Here is a 16,878-nt window from a genome sequence, read left to right on the forward strand (position 1 = left end):
CTGTCGTATTCGATGAGACCGTTCATCAATAAACAGTACAGTAAAGTACGTTCGCGCTTTAATATTCATTCTCTCTCTTCTTTTTTTTTTTAGTTATTGATGATGGCGTGAGAAAGAGCCGCCGCCATTTATAAGTTTCTAGAAACAGTTACTTATTTTGATTATGAGTGAAATTACACAAAAATTAATATTACTATATATAAACAATAATAATATAAAATTACTTGGCTATTGAAAATGATTATATTTTCCTAATTTAATTTTCTGTGATCAAAATCATCGATAGATTACTAATGTTTTAGTTTTGAATAAGAGAATACAGTAATATCAGGAAATCAATAACACTCATACGTATACTGTAAAGACTCAAGTTCTTAAATTATTCATTTTCCATCTATTATAATAAGTCATTAGATAAGATAAAATATTATTATCTTAAAACATTTAAGTTATAATCTCATTTATTTTATTTTTCTTTCTTCATACGTTTTATCATTGATAGAATAAATTAATTTTGCATAGACTATTTCCTTTTTACATACAAACAAGGATAATACATTCATATAATATACCCTTATAGAATTATCAATTTTTCAACAGTTAAAGAGAAGAAAACAAAACATATACACGCAAACAAACAAACAAATATGAATACCGATCAACCGATTTTTATGAGATCAGAGAAATCTATCGATACTGATAGTTTTAGTAAAAAAAAAGCCACTGACGATTATAATACAATTCCACATGAAGCTACTTGTCGTATTTGTAAAGATGAAGGTTCATTTGAAAATCCATTATTTCATCCATGCAAATGTAAAGGTTCAATTAAATATATTCATGAATCTTGTTTAAAAGAATGGGTAGCTTCAAAAAGTGTAAATATTAACATTCCTGGTGCTACAATAAATTGTGATATTTGTCATCATCCAATGCAATTTAAAACAATTTATGCCGACAATATGCCAGAAAAAATTCCAATACTTTTATTATTGAAAAGAAGCCTTATGTTGTTTTTACAACAAATTAAAATATCTGTTTTGATGGCATTTGGTGTTTTATTATTTATTGTTGGTTTACCATTATCATGGAACTTTTTTGGTAAACTATTAACTTTTTTATTAGATGGTGAATTGCCATTTGAAGGTCAATTGTGGCATTCATTATTAATCGGTTATGTTAATTATGAAGAATTTCCTGAAAAGATAACCTTAACTAATTTTCATGATTATTTGTTTCAAATATTGAAAAGTATTAAATTTTCAGCTTTACAAATTGTATTAGTTATGATAATTCATATTGCATTATATTTTCAGTATGATATGATAGTAAGAGAAAATGTATTTAGTAAAATGGTTTTCCATAAAATTGGACCACAATATTCAAAAGATGAATTATTTAAAAAACAACTGAAAGAAAGATTCCCATTAATGGATGATGAAACCATTGAACATGCTGTGCAATTGATGAGGTTAAGAAATGATAGAGAAGAACAAGAAAAAATTAGACAAGGCAATGAAGCAGCACAGGCTGAAATTGATGAGGAGAATAGAATGAACAACAATAATGATAGAGATAATTTCCAACGAGATGAACAGGAAAACGATGATGATAATGACGATGAGTTGGATTCAGATTATGTAGATGATGGCGAAGAAATAAATTCAGATGTGCATTCTTCTGACACTGATATCAGTGATGAAAATGATGAGGTTAACGAAGCTGACGAAGTCAATGACATCGATGAGTTTATGGGTTATGAGGAACCGTTTCATGAGAGATTAATGAACCGTCGTGCCCAACATAGATTTAATAACCTACTAGATGAACATCTTGAACGTAGGAATAACAGAGTTGAAAATGAGGATGATGTTTTTGTGGTGGAAAGACCAGAAGAAGTACGTCAAGCACAAGGGGAAGCAAACTTAGATGATGAATCAAACATTCCTGCTCCACATAATAATCATGATAATAACAATAACAATAACAATAATGGTATAGTTCCACCTGTTGTCGAACTACCACAACCACAGGATGCTCCTGTTGTAATTGATATAAATGAAGAGGATAATTTAAATGCTCCATTGCTAATAAACATTAAATTTAATATATATAATATTTTAGTTTATTTTGTTATTGGCTTTGTTACAACTTTTGCATATCTAGGGGTTTCTTATTTCATTCCTTCAGTTGTTGGATTCATTTTAATAAGATTGTATTTAGCAATTGCTCACATTTTAATTCTAGGTGCTACCAGTTTAATGAACGTTTGTAAAGTACCAGCCTTCCATGAGTATCTATTAACAAATTTTTCTTATTTCAACATTTTGAATGAATGGATTAGCATTAAGCTGCTACAAGTTTATTATCAATACTATCATGGCTTTAGAACTGGAAGCATGCCTCACTCAGTAATTGTTCGTTCCATTCCAGCGTTAACAACTTACTTGACTGTTATTTGTATTACATGCGCGCTTCCTAATATTATTTCCAGAGGCTACAGTACCGAAAATGGTATGAAAAATTCGACAAAACGTTTGCTATTCCAAATATTTTTTGCAATTAAGTGTACTTTCAAAGTATTTACCTTATTTTTCATCGAGATTGTCGGTTTCCCAATTTCTGCTGGTTTAATGTTAGATATATCATTGCTCTGTCCGTTATTTGGACAACAAGATACATGGGTCGTAGTACCAAAATTGATTCGTTATTGGCAAATATTATTATTATTTGTTTATTGGTGTGTCGGTACATTATATATGTATTGGTTCGCTAAATATATTGGCATGATTCGCCATCATATCATTAGACCTGGCGTTTTATTTTTTATAAGATCCCCTGATGATCCAAATATTAAAATATTACATGACTCACTGATTCATCCAATGTCTATCCAACTTTCAAGATTATGCTTATCCATATTTATTTATGCATTATTCATTATTGTTGGGTTTGGTTTCCATGAAAGATTTTTGTTTCCATTAGTGTTAAATTCTAGACTAATTAGTGCTAGAAGCGACTTAACTGATCACCCTATGGAAGTAGCACTTATTATTATATTCTCTTTGCTAGCTAAGAGAATAGTCGAATCGAAGATCGCCGTTAAGCATTATGTTAGAAAATATTGGGAAAAGGTATTCGAAATTAGTTCCTCCAAATTACGCTTAACTTCTTTCATTATTGGAAAAGACGCACCAACAGAAAGAGGCTATATTGTTTATAGAAATATCTTTTATAAGATATTTATGTCAGGAAAGGCCAAGTGGTCGAACCCTGACTTATTTAGCAATCCAAAAACATTGCAACAAGCTCAAACATTATTTATGGAAAATAAAACTATCCATGCTTACTTTGTTCCTGATGGTTCATTAATTCGTGTTCCATCTTCTGATATTATTTCTAGAAATTATGTTCAAACCCTTTTTGTTCCAGTAACTAAAAATGATAAATTAATAATGCCATTGGATTTGAATAGAATAGTCGAAAGAAACAAGAAAAATGCTGGAGAATTTGGCTACCTTGACGAGCAATCAACTGAATTTGATGAATACACAATTGTTTACGTTCCACCGAATTTTACATCAAGATACATAACTTTGATTTTCATGTTATGGATTTTTGCATCAATTTTATTAATCATGTCAGCTGTTACAAGTGAGCTAGCATTATATATCATTCTGAAATTGGCTATTCTACCTTTTTCGAAGTTATCATTTATGAAGAACAGTTATATTATTGAGTTCTTGAATTATCATTTTATCTGGGATTATTCTGAATTAAATTTGATGTATGTAACAATCGGTGCAATAATTCTGTCAGTTCTCGTGGATAAATATTATCTTTACGATCTTTACAAAACTAAACTGCAGGAACATATAATTCCAATAGAAAATGAAGAGGATGATGTTGCCAGACAGAACGAGGTAAATCAACAACTGGCAAATGACATTGAATTTAACTTTTTTGACTTTAGTGAAACAATCAATGCTGTAATCGAATCCTTTTTATTTAAATATTTAGCATTTTCATGCTTTACTCTGGTTACCGCTGCTATTGAATATAAATCTATAGAATTCATTTACAAGCAGTTGATTATAAATGGGTTTAACTATTTGCTTATCAATCAACCTAATTTGGTTTATTCACTATTTGGTAGATTTATGGAAATTAAACACATATCAGATGATTCCATCCAAAATAATGTATATTTGCTATATGCAATGAGAACTCATTCAGCTATCATCACCGGGAGAGGTATCAGATTATTCCTCTTAGTCAAAGATAGACCATTTAGGTCGATGATGTCAGCTTTATTTAGTGAATTGAAGGCAAACTTAGGTATTACCATTCATTGCACTATTCCAATAATTTTGTTGTGGCTTAATGTCAGTACCGTTGAATATTATTTGCATCCTGAAAACTATGCCTCTTTTACTGCAGTCTTCATGTTTTTATGGCATTTGAGACTATCTCCAAACATCTCTTCTGAATGGACAGTGATACAGCATGCATGCTTTATTGTTCCTATTTTAATAATTCTTTTTTACACTATTTGGAAAACAATTTCTCACTCGCGTAAGTGGCTTGGAACAGCCGTACAGAACGTTAAAGATGAAATATACGCAAGAGGAAGATTATTAGAAAACTTTGATCAGAATTAGACATTTTTAGCCTTAGTATATTACGACTGTATATAATGTACTAACAAGAAAGAATTTGCATGACAATTGCATTTAATTTTGCTATTGTTTTCTTTATATTGATGTAGATTTATCTATACTGTATATATTCTCCATATGATTACTAGCAGATTAGAGTCGATATATATGAAACTCTATAATTAATATCTTCTATCTAGTATTAAAGTTTAAGAAGATAGTCACTATATTATGAATTTATTATATATACATATATGTGTATAAATATAAATTATGCTAAGTATATGCAGTGTATTTTGAACACAGAAGAGTCGAGTGACATTCTTTACATGCAAATGTTATAACAATTACTCTAGTATTCTCTCAGAATTAAATTTCATGTTAAAGACACATTTAATACACTAAGTAGTAATAAATGTCCAAGATTCAAAGTTTCACTTTATTTAATGATTGTTTATCGGGCTCCTCAAAATTCTCTATAATCTCAATATCCTCGTCATCCTCATCTTCGGTCCTGCGAGGAGTATTCTTTGGGGTTGACTTAATTTGTTCTTTTTGTAGCTCTATTAGAATTTTCCTCAGCGTTTGTCTCGAATATTTACGTTCACTCTTATCAAAAAAATCGTTAACTTGCTTAAGGTTATAACTATTATCAGCTTTGAGACGAGACCATAATTCTATAGTTTCATCTGGCTTCTCAGAAAATTTTTTAATGTTATCAATTAAATGTACCCCACAATCGTTCATATTTGGTTGTCGTGGCACTAGACATGTCTTTTTCTTAATATTATTTTTATCAATATTCAAAGAATATTTATCCTTGGCGTATGCCATAATAAATTGCTTGATATATTCAATATCTTTATTATGAACCTGTTTTAGAGAATCTAATAACCCAATCTGAATTATAGGTGGGTTACTTTTCTTGTCTTCATTTTCGATTGTAGATTTATTTTCCCAATACTTCAAGTATTCAACCATGCCTGTGATAATACAAACAAACCAATGGTAATTACTATTAATTGGGATAATGACGTATGATTTGGAAAATAATTTAGAGTGTTCTACCCATTTTTTAACTTTTGTGTAGACATCATCGATCCCATTGCTTACAAGTTTGGTGTAGAAAAAGGAAGACATTACATAAATATCATCCTTTAATTTTGAATCAATTAAGTTCGTTTCCAAATAATATTTGATAAAAAAATCTATTATTGTATCGTTTACCCAATCATTATTATACAATGATTTGAAATCTTGATTATTAATAGTGTACGATACACCATCCTTGAAATGATAATTTAAACTAGGTTGAAAATTAATCTGAACTTCGTCACTAATCGTTTCTTTCTCGTTTACTACAGTTGATTGCAAAGAACTTCTAGATACTCGTTTTGAATTTCCAAGAAGGCTTTGCACTTGGTTATTAGGTTCTGCATTTTCTATTGCTATATTTTTAACCTCTTCCTCCGGTGCTTTTTTTAAAATCTTAATCTTAACCGCAGAGGTGACCATACTGTCAATTGTTCTTTTCTTTGTATTAGTATTTTTTACCAGAGAGTTGAATCCCTTTTCAAGGAAACTTGGTTTATTCTTCATATGATCAGTTCTGTTATTTGATATCAATTTAAATTTTAATTCTGTTTTGTTGCTGTACATACATATTTTGGGTCTATATTGTGCTGGACACGATGCTGCCAATCGTCTAATTTTAATTAATTTCTGTCTATATATTGCTGTTGTAATAAAAATCAAACCTTTCATATTAATGGACTCGTTCTTCCCAATTTTAACTTCTTTAAGGTGTGTAAACCTGAAACCCATATAAACGTTTGTATCTTCTGTAGCAATTTCGTCACAATCATCTTTGATGTTAAATTGAAGACCAGCAATGGGTAATTGTTTAAATTTGAAATCACATCGAAGACCATTGTCATCATAAATGAATGACATTACACATGATTTTGAAAAAGGGTCTGATAAAATTTTATTAGTTTTCCCTTCAATCAACTCTATACTACCTGATACTTCTACTCTCTGCTTAATGCCATTTTGAGACTTCTTATCTATCAGTTCATCTCTTGATAACGAATTTTTGTTCTTAATATTAACTACATCAGGAATAAAATCCCTTGAACTTCTTATTTTTTTTTTAGCATCATTTCTAAAATCTTGATATCGTTTTGATGAAGTATGCGCTGGCTGTTGATAGTTATTTTTCTTGACTCTATGTAAAGTTTTATTTGTCGTTGTCAGATTATCGATCGGTGCAATCGAATTAATTTTCGTTAATCGTCTTGACATCAATTGAATCAATGATCGAATATGTTTTTAATGATATTCAGTTTTATAATTGATCTATGCAACAGGAAGTTTAAAGTTTAAATTAAACACGAGTTCCTTATACACTTGTTTTTATGCCTCTATATTAGTAATATTACCCATCAGTTTACCATTAGATATATACAATATCTAGTAGTTTAGAACCCATCAATTTATTATATATACTGATTCAATTAATTACATGTCTTTTATTTCGTGTATTTTAAGAATCTAATAAAATTCGGGCAACGGCACTGAAACAACCGCGTACCGAAGTTATTACGTATACTAGAAAGCAATACGATGACTAATCAGTGTATCTCACGGAAATTCATTGTGCTACCAATCTGTCATCACAATATTACATTCGATATGCATCCGCAACCTCATATCACCGTTGGAGTACACGTTGTGAATTTAAAAGTGTCACTAATGTCAGATGAAAACGATCACTAATTTAATGATTTGAAGTTTGTGGTCTTGATCTTCACCTGGCAACAATGTATCGGAACATACATACACACACATGCACGCAAAGATACATGCATATACACATTTAGACCCTTCTACATATAAAATGTTTCTTCACTCCATAGACTCACTCCACAGTACTGCCTGCTTAAGACAACTTATAAATCCAGGACTGCAAAATTCAAACACCCATGCATTTCTGAAGTTTACATTATTTAGCTCAAATAATTGTCAAAATATTTCCACATTTTTCCGAAGCGTCGTTTTCACTTTTTTGTCGATTTTTGTGGATTCCGAATTTCTTTCCCTTTCGTTCTTCCATACAGTGGGTGGAGTAACCAAGCCCTCGTATGTCATTTTACACTTAACTATGCAAGAGCACATGACTCGTAATTCTTCATGCCCACGCTAAGCCTTATTCAAAATGCCCGTTTGACATCTCTACAGAGTTCTGTTAATCAATTCTATCTGCAGTTCATCCGCTACCACTACTACTACTACTACTACTAACGTTTCCTTCCTTGTTCTTCTGTGGCACCCAATAGCTTGGAAGGAAGCCCTAGCGATGCTCATCGCATGAACGAAAAAGTCTCTGTCTCTTGTTCCAAATTTTTCAGCAACACTTTTTTTGGAATATTGAAATTTCAAAAATATTGAAATTTCAACTACACGCAATAAACAATATATTCTTTTCAATGAGGTATATGCACCATGTTAGTAAGAATACACAGTCAATGCAAAGATTATGTAGTTGTTGATATTGCTCTAGTGACTATATCGTTTCATTGTACATTATATATATATATTACATACATTCTATGTTATATAAGAGACCGTATTCTTGGAAAAATTCTTTTAAACTTGCTTTTGTTTTAAAACCAGCGAACGTAATATCAAGTCACAATGGGTATGTAAAATTGGTGAACAGAATTCGATGATGTTAAGTGTGCTTTGCTGTTTCTAAAAATGGTAATGGAAATAATAGTGGTGAACTCCCAGAAATAGTATTGATAGGAATATGGATATGATTCGTGGTTAACTGGTTGTATTGCTTTTTCAATTTGATCAAGTTCATGAAGGTTTACTGACTTTTTACTGGAGTTAGCAATATGTATTAGAAAAAACATGTAACATTATTCATAGAAGTAATGTTTAGTCTAAGAGTTTCCATAGCGTAAGCTCTTACAATGCAGGAATATAAGTTGCTCGTATTACCAACACGTAAAAACAGAAAAAAAATATTACATCAAAATTAATTGTATATTATCATTTGTTGAAAATGGTGGAATGCTGAGAAAATATTTGAACTTTTTTACTAACAATTAATAATTTATATTACCGTTATCTTGCAAATTCAAATAACGTTATATACATATTTTTGAAACAGGAAGAGTTATTCGTAACCAAAGAAAGGGTGCTGGTTCCATCTTCACCTCTCACACTAGATTGAGACAGGGTGCTGCTAAGTTGAGATCTCTAGATTATGCCGAACGTCACGGTTACATCCGTGGTGTTGTTAAGCAGATCATCCACGATGCTGGTAGAGGTGCTCCATTAGCTAAGGTCGTCTTCCGTGACCCATATAAGTACAAGTTAAGAGAAGAAATCTTCATTGCTAACGAAGGTGTCCACACTGGCCAATTCATCTACGCTGGTAAGAAAGCTTCCTTAAATGTTGGTAACGTTTTACCATTAGGTTCCGTCCCAGAAGGTACTATCATTTCCAACGTTGAAGAAAGACCAGGTGACAGAGGTGCTATTGCTAGAGCTTCTGGTAACTACGTTATCGTCATTGGTCACAACACTGATGACAACAAGACTAGAGTTAGATTACCATCTGGTGCTAAGAAGGTCATCTCTTCGGACGCTAGAGGTGTCATCGGTGTCATTGCCGGTGGTGGTAGAGTTGACAAACCATTATTAAAGGCTGGTCGTGCTTTCCACAAGTACAAGGTCAAGAGAAACTCATGGCCAAAGACTAGAGGTGTTGCCATGAATCCAGTTGATCACCCTCACGGTGGTGGTAACCATCAACATATTGGTAAGGCTTCTACTATTTCTAGAGGTGCTGTTGCTGGTCAAAAGGCTGGTTTGATTGCTGCTAGAAGAACTGGTTTATTAAGAGGTTCTCAAAAAACTCAAGATTAGGTTATTTAATCGATTATTCATTATCATTTAAGTATCTATTTTTAAAAATCAAATAAAAACGTTATATTAATTTTTACCGTATTTACTGTATAAACTTCAGAGTCTCCACATAAGCTAATTCTATTTCTATATCTGCATATAAAGCCAGAATTACTTAGTAAAAAATGGATTATTATGTAACTGTTCGTAGCGTTAAATGATACATTTAGATTAAAAAGTAAACTACATTTAGAAGTTAATTATGATACAATTATTCTTTCAAAAGAAGGAAGAAATGTAATAGCATCAAAAAAATCTAATAGACTTCCAAAATATATCTAGATGAATCCTTTAGGTCTTCTATAGCAGCATTCAAATCTATTTTAACGCCCCTATCCTTGGCATCGGCGGAAATAATGTCTTGTAAAACAGCAGTAATATCTGGTACAGGCCAGGTTGGTCCACATAAATAAAAGTAACCTTGTTTATCAATCATGGCACTCTTCAATTCTTTCAAATTCTCTCTGATACGATCTTGAATATAAATTTTTTCAGGTTGATCTCTTGAGAAAGCAGCACCTATATGAGTGATAACACCCGCGTCCTTATAAGCTTCCCATAATTCACCATATAGATACTCTTCCTTCTTATGTCTTGAACCTAAGTACAAATAAACTTCTCCAATATTATAACCCTGTTGTTTTTGCCAAACTTTTTCTTCGATGATTGCTTTGAATGGAGCTAATCCAGTACCAAGACCACTCATAATCACTGGTTGTTCTGGATTTGGTGGCAATTTCATAACAGAAGGCTTAACACTAACAACTAATTCAGTACCTACTTGTAAATCAGAAATATATTTAGAAGCTTGACCAAATCTGTTTCTGCCTTTGTTGTCCACCCAATCAACTACAACAATTAACAAATGGACCTCATTTGGATGAACTTTTTGTGATGAAGCAATTGAGTATTCTCTTCTTTTTAGAGGAGCAATTACCTCCACTAATTTTTCCAAAGGTGGTCTAGCAGATGGAAATAATTCAAGTATATCTGCGTAAGTAAAAAACTCAACATCTTGATATCTTTTCAAATCAACCGCACCGGCAGGTTCGATAAGATCTTGCAATCTTTTCTTCTCATTCTCATCAGTCGCAAATTCAACCAACGATTCATAAAACCGTTTTGGAGGCTTACCGAATATATCTAAATTCTCAATAAAAGCTTGAAGGACTGTTCTGGATTCATATAAACGATTATTGTCCTTATTAGGTACCGAAATTATATCGTTACCATTTAAACCATATGTTTCGATAAATTCGTTAACTAAAGTCTCATTGTTTCTGGCATGGATACCTAAAGCTTCGCCAATACCATATGTCAAGCCAGTTCCTGAAATATCAAACTCAATATGGAAAATGTTTCTATCATAAGTTGTTGGAGTAATACGTCTATTTTCTTTAACTTTAACAACAAAGTTTTTGACAGGCAAATCCGGTCTCAAGCTAGAACTCGTTTTATAAGCTTCTTTAAAAGTCAGTAGTTTTGATATATCTAAACTTGAATCAATGGTAATATCTCGTTCAGATTCAACAGTTGAAGGATTCGGAGTGAACGAAGAATCTTGAAGATAGGCTATAAGCTGAGATTTTTGATCAATATCTTTGTCAATAATAACATTCTCAAAGACATCCAATTTGATTTCTATTACAGTTGAATCAATAAGATCAAGAATAGTTTTTTCAATAAAAGATGCTGGCAATTCTTTATCTGGGCATGATGACTCCCAAATGTAACGGACAGCCTTATCAGTATCATATTGATAAGCATGTTTCCAAAACAAAAATTGTGTAACAAATGAAAGTTCATCACCACTGGCATTCTTAATATTTCCAATAACCTCAGCATCAATAAAAATTAAGTTTAATTTTTTCTCAACAAATTTAACCAAAACATTTTCTGGGATATCCAAGTCTTTTGTGAAAAAGTCTGAGTTGTTTAAATCTTTTTCAGCAAATGTTTTTTTAGATAGCACAATTAGGGTTGAACCAAGTTTTGCCGTTGCCACTACATCAACACTCTTTAATAAGGAATGATCTTCGACAATAGTAACATCTGAATTATCAATATTTGATATTGAAACAGTAGAATCTTTTTGGTTTGCTGAAAATTGAGCCTGGAAGATACCACCATTAACAATATTATTAAATTTAGTCCTTAACGAAATGCTGGTAGTGTCACCTAACGATACGCCGTAAATGATTCTTGAGGCTAAATTGAGATTAGTGCTCTTGTCAGAAGCCCAAAAGATGAAATTCTTTCCATCGCTAAATTTTTGTTTACTTTCAAAATTTGGAACAAAGATTGAGACAATCTGCGAGACAGCAGATGGGGTCCAAGCAAAAGTAGGTTCATATAAATAATCAGACACTGAAATTGATCTACGATTACTTGTAAATAAAGCGTGTGATATTTGAGATTTTAAAAAGCACGGGTTAGTATTGTCAGAATATTGGGTAATAATGACGATCTTTTTAGTGGTGCTTGGAACATGAGCTACAAATCTATCCTTAGAAAATGGGAGAGGAATTCTAATTGAAAGTAAACCTACTTTCGATAAAGAACCTTCAATTGAATCTTTGAAGAGTTGATTTTCAATGACACCGTAGGTTACAAAGACAGTCTCGGCATGTCTATCACCAAAATATTCAAAATTATGTAATTTTTGGCCAGTAGTCTCATTAAATTCATCAAGGACATCTTCAAAAGTAGGATTGACAGATAGATGACTTTCTATTTCTTTGATCGCTTGTTCATCAATAGTTAATTTTTCTTGAATTTTTAAAACTGTTTTACTTAAATTAATACCATCGAATAAATGGATGACATTATTAGAAGTAGAGTATTTAGCAGCGATAATAGCAAACAAACTAGTAGCTTGAACTTCATTAATATTGATCGGAGAAATCACTGGAAAACCGAGCCTCTCAGCGGCAGCTAAGGGGACCGTATAATCATTTATCAAAGAACAAGACTTTTTATCGTAATCCAAGGTACCAACATTAAAGACGAATCTTGAATTATTGACGTTCTTTTTGAAACTATCAATAAAATAAGGTAATCCAAAACCTGGAGTAATAATACCAGTAATTTTGTCTGAAGTTTTTGCATAACCTAGTGGTGCTGCACCAGCGTTAACCGTAAGATCAACTTCATTAAAATAGACATCGTTGATATCTCTAGTTACCCATTTTTTTAAACTTTTGTCGAATAAATCAGAATCAGAGATTGCTTTATAACTAAAGATAGCACCGGCATGTTGATGTAATACTGATAAGATGGCAGATATCGGAGTGCCATAAGTTGGTAAAGCCTTTGGATTCTCTGGTGAGTAAAACGGATTTGATACAAACTCAGAAACCATTTTTTTATGAATCAAATATGTTTCTTACTTTCAACCACGACCTGTATGGCTTTGTTGGGTATAATATTATGATGCAATTATCTAACTATCAACAAATAGAAAGAATCAGGATTTTATTCAACCAACATATAACATTAAGCAAATGAAATACTCAATTTATATACTTAGTTAAAAGATCAAAACGTTCGTAAAAGATCGCTATTATTAAGTATTATTATTGATATCTTATATGGCTCAATTATTTCATTGTAGCTCTTACGTATCTCATTTGTTCCACAAGTGTGGTTTTTATTATATTAGTAAACTTAAGCTATTTTCATTTTTCTATATCAATGCATATTAAACCTTTTTTTATTTTACTAAAAGAACTCCTGACAATTGTGGAGTCATCTGGATATAGAAAAGTTGATATGATATCACGTGTTTTCTTGCAATATTGTTCGTTTATGACTTTAAATGGCAGCAGGATGAGAATATGAGACCATTAAAAGGACGTCAATTGTCACTCTTTCAGATGACAGTAAACATGAATTTTAAATTGAACACTTAGATAGTTAACGTTTAAAACTATATCTTATTATTCATTTAAATATGCAATTATATTTGTTGTTGTTGTGGAATATATTATATAAATTGTAAATTATTTGTTAGTCTGATTACAGTCACATTAATTTTTACTGACATTGTGTGGTTTAAGAATTCTCCATTAGTAAAAAATCCATGTGATATAATAATGATTTTGATTTTTCCTTCACTGATATTGATTTATCGAAAATATTTTGTTTTACGAGAGAATATAATCCTAATGAGATTAATTTTTTACATCTTTTAGTTAACATATCTTGTTTCAATTGATTTGATGGAAAATCACTTGAATCACCAGTTCGTACAAATTCATCATTGTGGTCGTCAACCATTTCACTCTCATCTGGCGTTTTCAATGTCCTACGGCTTCCTTCATTCGTAGAATTCCTTGATGTTGACATTTCTATGTCTTCATCAATTTCCCTATCTTCTTCGTTAGTACCGTCAAACCTGCTTTCGTATCTCTCTGAATAGGATGTCTCATGATTGGTATTTGACAAAGAAGAAGGAGAGGAGTTATTCCTACTGGCACTGTTTGTTTCACTTTCACTATGACCCTCGCGTTCGTTGTATAAATCTCTAGAAACCATAGAGATTTGAGAAACACTATCATTAGCTACACTTGTAACTCCTTCATTAATTTCAGTATTCGATTTCTCCAAATTATGATCATCTTGTAGAATGTATGCAGTATACTGAGATATACTTGAATTCCACAATAAATTATTCAAAATCCATAAAGATGCTAATTTAAATCCTGAATTATTATTATATTTTTCCTTATCATCCTCAGTTTCCCTTAGAATTTCACAAATTATTTGTAATAAATCATCTTCGTTTATTATTAGTTCCTTCTTATTTTCATGAACCGCTGATATATTTACAATGATGTATAATATTGATTCGAATATCTTACTTTGGTGCTGATCTTTTACATTTAGTTGTCTCAATTTATATGACAAAAACTCAAAAAAATAAATTGAGCCTTCTGAGTTTACAGAGCCGTTTTCCGTTTGGATTTCATCTTCCTTAAAATGGTTTAACAATATGTTGATAATTTTCCGTGAGTTACAAGTCAGATTCTTAATTAACTCAAAACATTGTTGTTGGACAGCCATAGACGGATCATTTACATAATTTAATATAGTTTCAGTTGAGATGATATTTAGTAATCTCAACTTAGCTTGATTCTTAGCATTATAGATCAAATTCTTAAGTATCCATAATGAATTTTCCTTAATATTTTCCCTTAGATTTATTGGTAACTGAGATCCATTGACTTCTAGCCAGGCGTTATTTTCGGTAAAGGTTGGATTGGTTAAAATTTTATTAACAATATCAAGAATTCCATTTTTCATAATGCAAGTTTGTAAACTACAAAACTCCACAACCAAATTAGCAATTATACCTAATGTTGCAATCATAATATTCAGTTCATCAATTAACATATTTCTTCCTACAAATGAACACGATTTTATAAGTATATGTGAATTTTGTACCAATTTTAACAATAAAATAGCTAATTCATTTCTCTTCAAATTTGTTCTTACGGTAATAGTACTTCTTGATATAGATTTTAATAACTCCAGACATGCCAGGGAAAACTCAATATCTTTGATTCTTGGTAATGAAGTTTTATGATTCCCTATTTGGCTACTACTTGAAATGTGATCTACCATTTTTTGAATATCACCTTTATTGTTAATGAATTCTGTAGTTAGCTCGTAGTGTGTGTCTAATGCCGATTCAACGTATAATAGTAAATTATCAATTTTCATTATGAGTGTTCTATAGGAGCTGTTATTCAAAGAAACAGATGCCATTATTTTTAAAATCGATATTAGAGTTTTGTAAGATGATTCTGTTTGCCTTTCCAGTTTTAAACAGTTTTCAAAAGTTTGTAATATTCCTTCAAACAAATGCAATTCTCCCAAATAGGTTATAATTGGATTATTCATGGAATTACTATTGTATTTAGTAATCAATGAATACAAAAGTTCCAGTGGGTCGCACCAACATGGTAAATAATTAAAATCTAATGTTGCAAAGATATGAGGCAATAGTAATTTAATATTGTTAAAATCTTTTCTATACTCAGATGATAAAATAAAAGGTCTCAGTAGATAATTTAGAGATGCACACTTTAATTCAATGTCATTATTTGATAATAAAGTTCTAATAAAAATTGTAAAATCAACAGACCTGAATAGCCCTAGGGGTTTAATAGAATGATCTATATTGTCATCAAATAAACCTGAATATAATTTCAATCCAAGTATTAAAAGTTCTCTGTCTAGTGTATCCGATATTCTCATGAAGTCTGCCGTAAAATTAAATGTGTTGATATTCTGATTTATATTATATTTCAAAACGCTTTCATCAAAAAGAAATTCAACTTTCCTATTCTTTTGACCGATTGACTCTCTGATTAAACTATATTTCAAATTAATTTTACTCGAATATTTATCAAAGAGGGACACTAATGATTTTACTAAACTGCTTTGTAAACGATATCTATCGAAGTGATCAGTAACCCCCTCTTCTCTCGGGTCTATCCCGCGAAAGAATGCCTCAAAAATGGATAATATCTCTTTTAATATACAGAAATCGATTTCCTTTGGGTTGTTTCCTATGTAACACTTATCTACGTATTTTTCTAATTCATCTTGTAATATCATATTGAGCTTGTATAGGTTATGAATATCCAGGTAATGATCATTTAATAAAACAGTATAAATTTTGAACAATTTATAAAATAAAACTTGATCTATATTATCCAATGTATTTCGATTCATAAATATGTTAACCCTAATATTCTCAATATAGGTAGTTGTGAAAATTTTATATCCTTGGAGGACACTTGCTCTTACATTCTTGTTAATAAATAAAATCGAGTAAATTATATCGAGTTTTAAACTCGATTCTTCTACTAATCCATCTTCTATTCTAATATCTAGAATTTCTTTTGTTAATGCCTCATTCAAAATCACATCTCTCTTAAATAAATCGTCTCCTACAATTTTATTTCGCAGCTCCACCAAAACAGAATAATCAGCACTCATCATAACATGAAGATTTTCGATATTGAATTAGGCAACTTATTCTATCCTTATAATCTAAAAGAAATTTCCCTTGATTAATAAATTTTTAACAATAAATAAGTATCCATAAAACTTTATGAGTATTTGAATCACAATACAAACCTAAACTATATTATAAAATATATATATGTGTCATATTAATAATATACAACGTTGTCCTGTGAAAAGAAGACTTCCTTAATATTTTTTGTAT

General features: G+C 31.0%; 5 protein-coding genes across 5 annotated transcripts; 2 read left to right on the plus strand and 3 right to left on the minus strand.

Moving 5' to 3' along the window:
• Window positions 1-647: 647 nt before the first annotated feature.
• Window positions 648-4,661, plus strand: SSM4 (E3 ubiquitin-protein ligase SSM4; the record flags this gene model as incomplete). Its single annotated transcript, XM_003684684.1, has 1 exon — window positions 648-4,661. One exon carries the CDS (start codon window positions 648-650, stop codon window positions 4,659-4,661), a length of 4,014 nt encoding a protein of 1,337 aa, XP_003684732.1.
• Window positions 4,662-5,084: 423 nt separating this feature from the next.
• ULP2 (SUMO protease ULP2) lies at window positions 5,085-6,962 on the minus strand (the record flags this gene model as incomplete). Its single annotated transcript, XM_003684685.1, has 1 exon — window positions 5,085-6,962. One exon carries the CDS (start codon window positions 6,960-6,962, stop codon window positions 5,085-5,087), a length of 1,878 nt encoding a protein of 625 aa, XP_003684733.1.
• A 1,392-nt stretch (window positions 6,963-8,354) lies between these two features.
• Window positions 8,355-9,599, plus strand: TPHA0C01440 (60S ribosomal protein uL2; the record flags this gene model as incomplete). Its single annotated transcript, XM_003684686.1, has 2 exons — window positions 8,355-8,358; window positions 8,839-9,599. 2 exons carry the CDS (start codon window positions 8,355-8,357, stop codon window positions 9,597-9,599), a joined length of 765 nt encoding a protein of 254 aa, XP_003684734.1.
• A 295-nt stretch (window positions 9,600-9,894) lies between these two features.
• Window positions 9,895-12,999, minus strand: MET10 (sulfite reductase subunit alpha; the record flags this gene model as incomplete). The annotated part of the gene is made up of 1 exon (XM_003684687.1): window positions 9,895-12,999. The coding sequence occupies one exon, from the start codon at window positions 12,997-12,999 to the stop codon at window positions 9,895-9,897; it is 3,105 nt and encodes a 1,034-aa protein (XP_003684735.1).
• Window positions 13,000-13,691: 692 nt separating this feature from the next.
• VID28 (glucose-induced degradation complex subunit VID28) lies at window positions 13,692-16,649 on the minus strand (the record flags this gene model as incomplete). The annotated part of the gene is made up of 1 exon (XM_003684688.1): window positions 13,692-16,649. One exon carries the CDS (start codon window positions 16,647-16,649, stop codon window positions 13,692-13,694), a length of 2,958 nt encoding a protein of 985 aa, XP_003684736.1.
• Window positions 16,650-16,878: the final 229 nt, after the last annotated feature.

Source organism: Tetrapisispora phaffii, chromosome 3 (assembly GCF_000236905.1).
Source record: "Tetrapisispora phaffii CBS 4417 chromosome 3, complete genome".
Classification (NCBI taxonomy): Eukaryota; Fungi; Ascomycota; class Saccharomycetes; order Saccharomycetales; family Saccharomycetaceae; genus Tetrapisispora; species Tetrapisispora phaffii.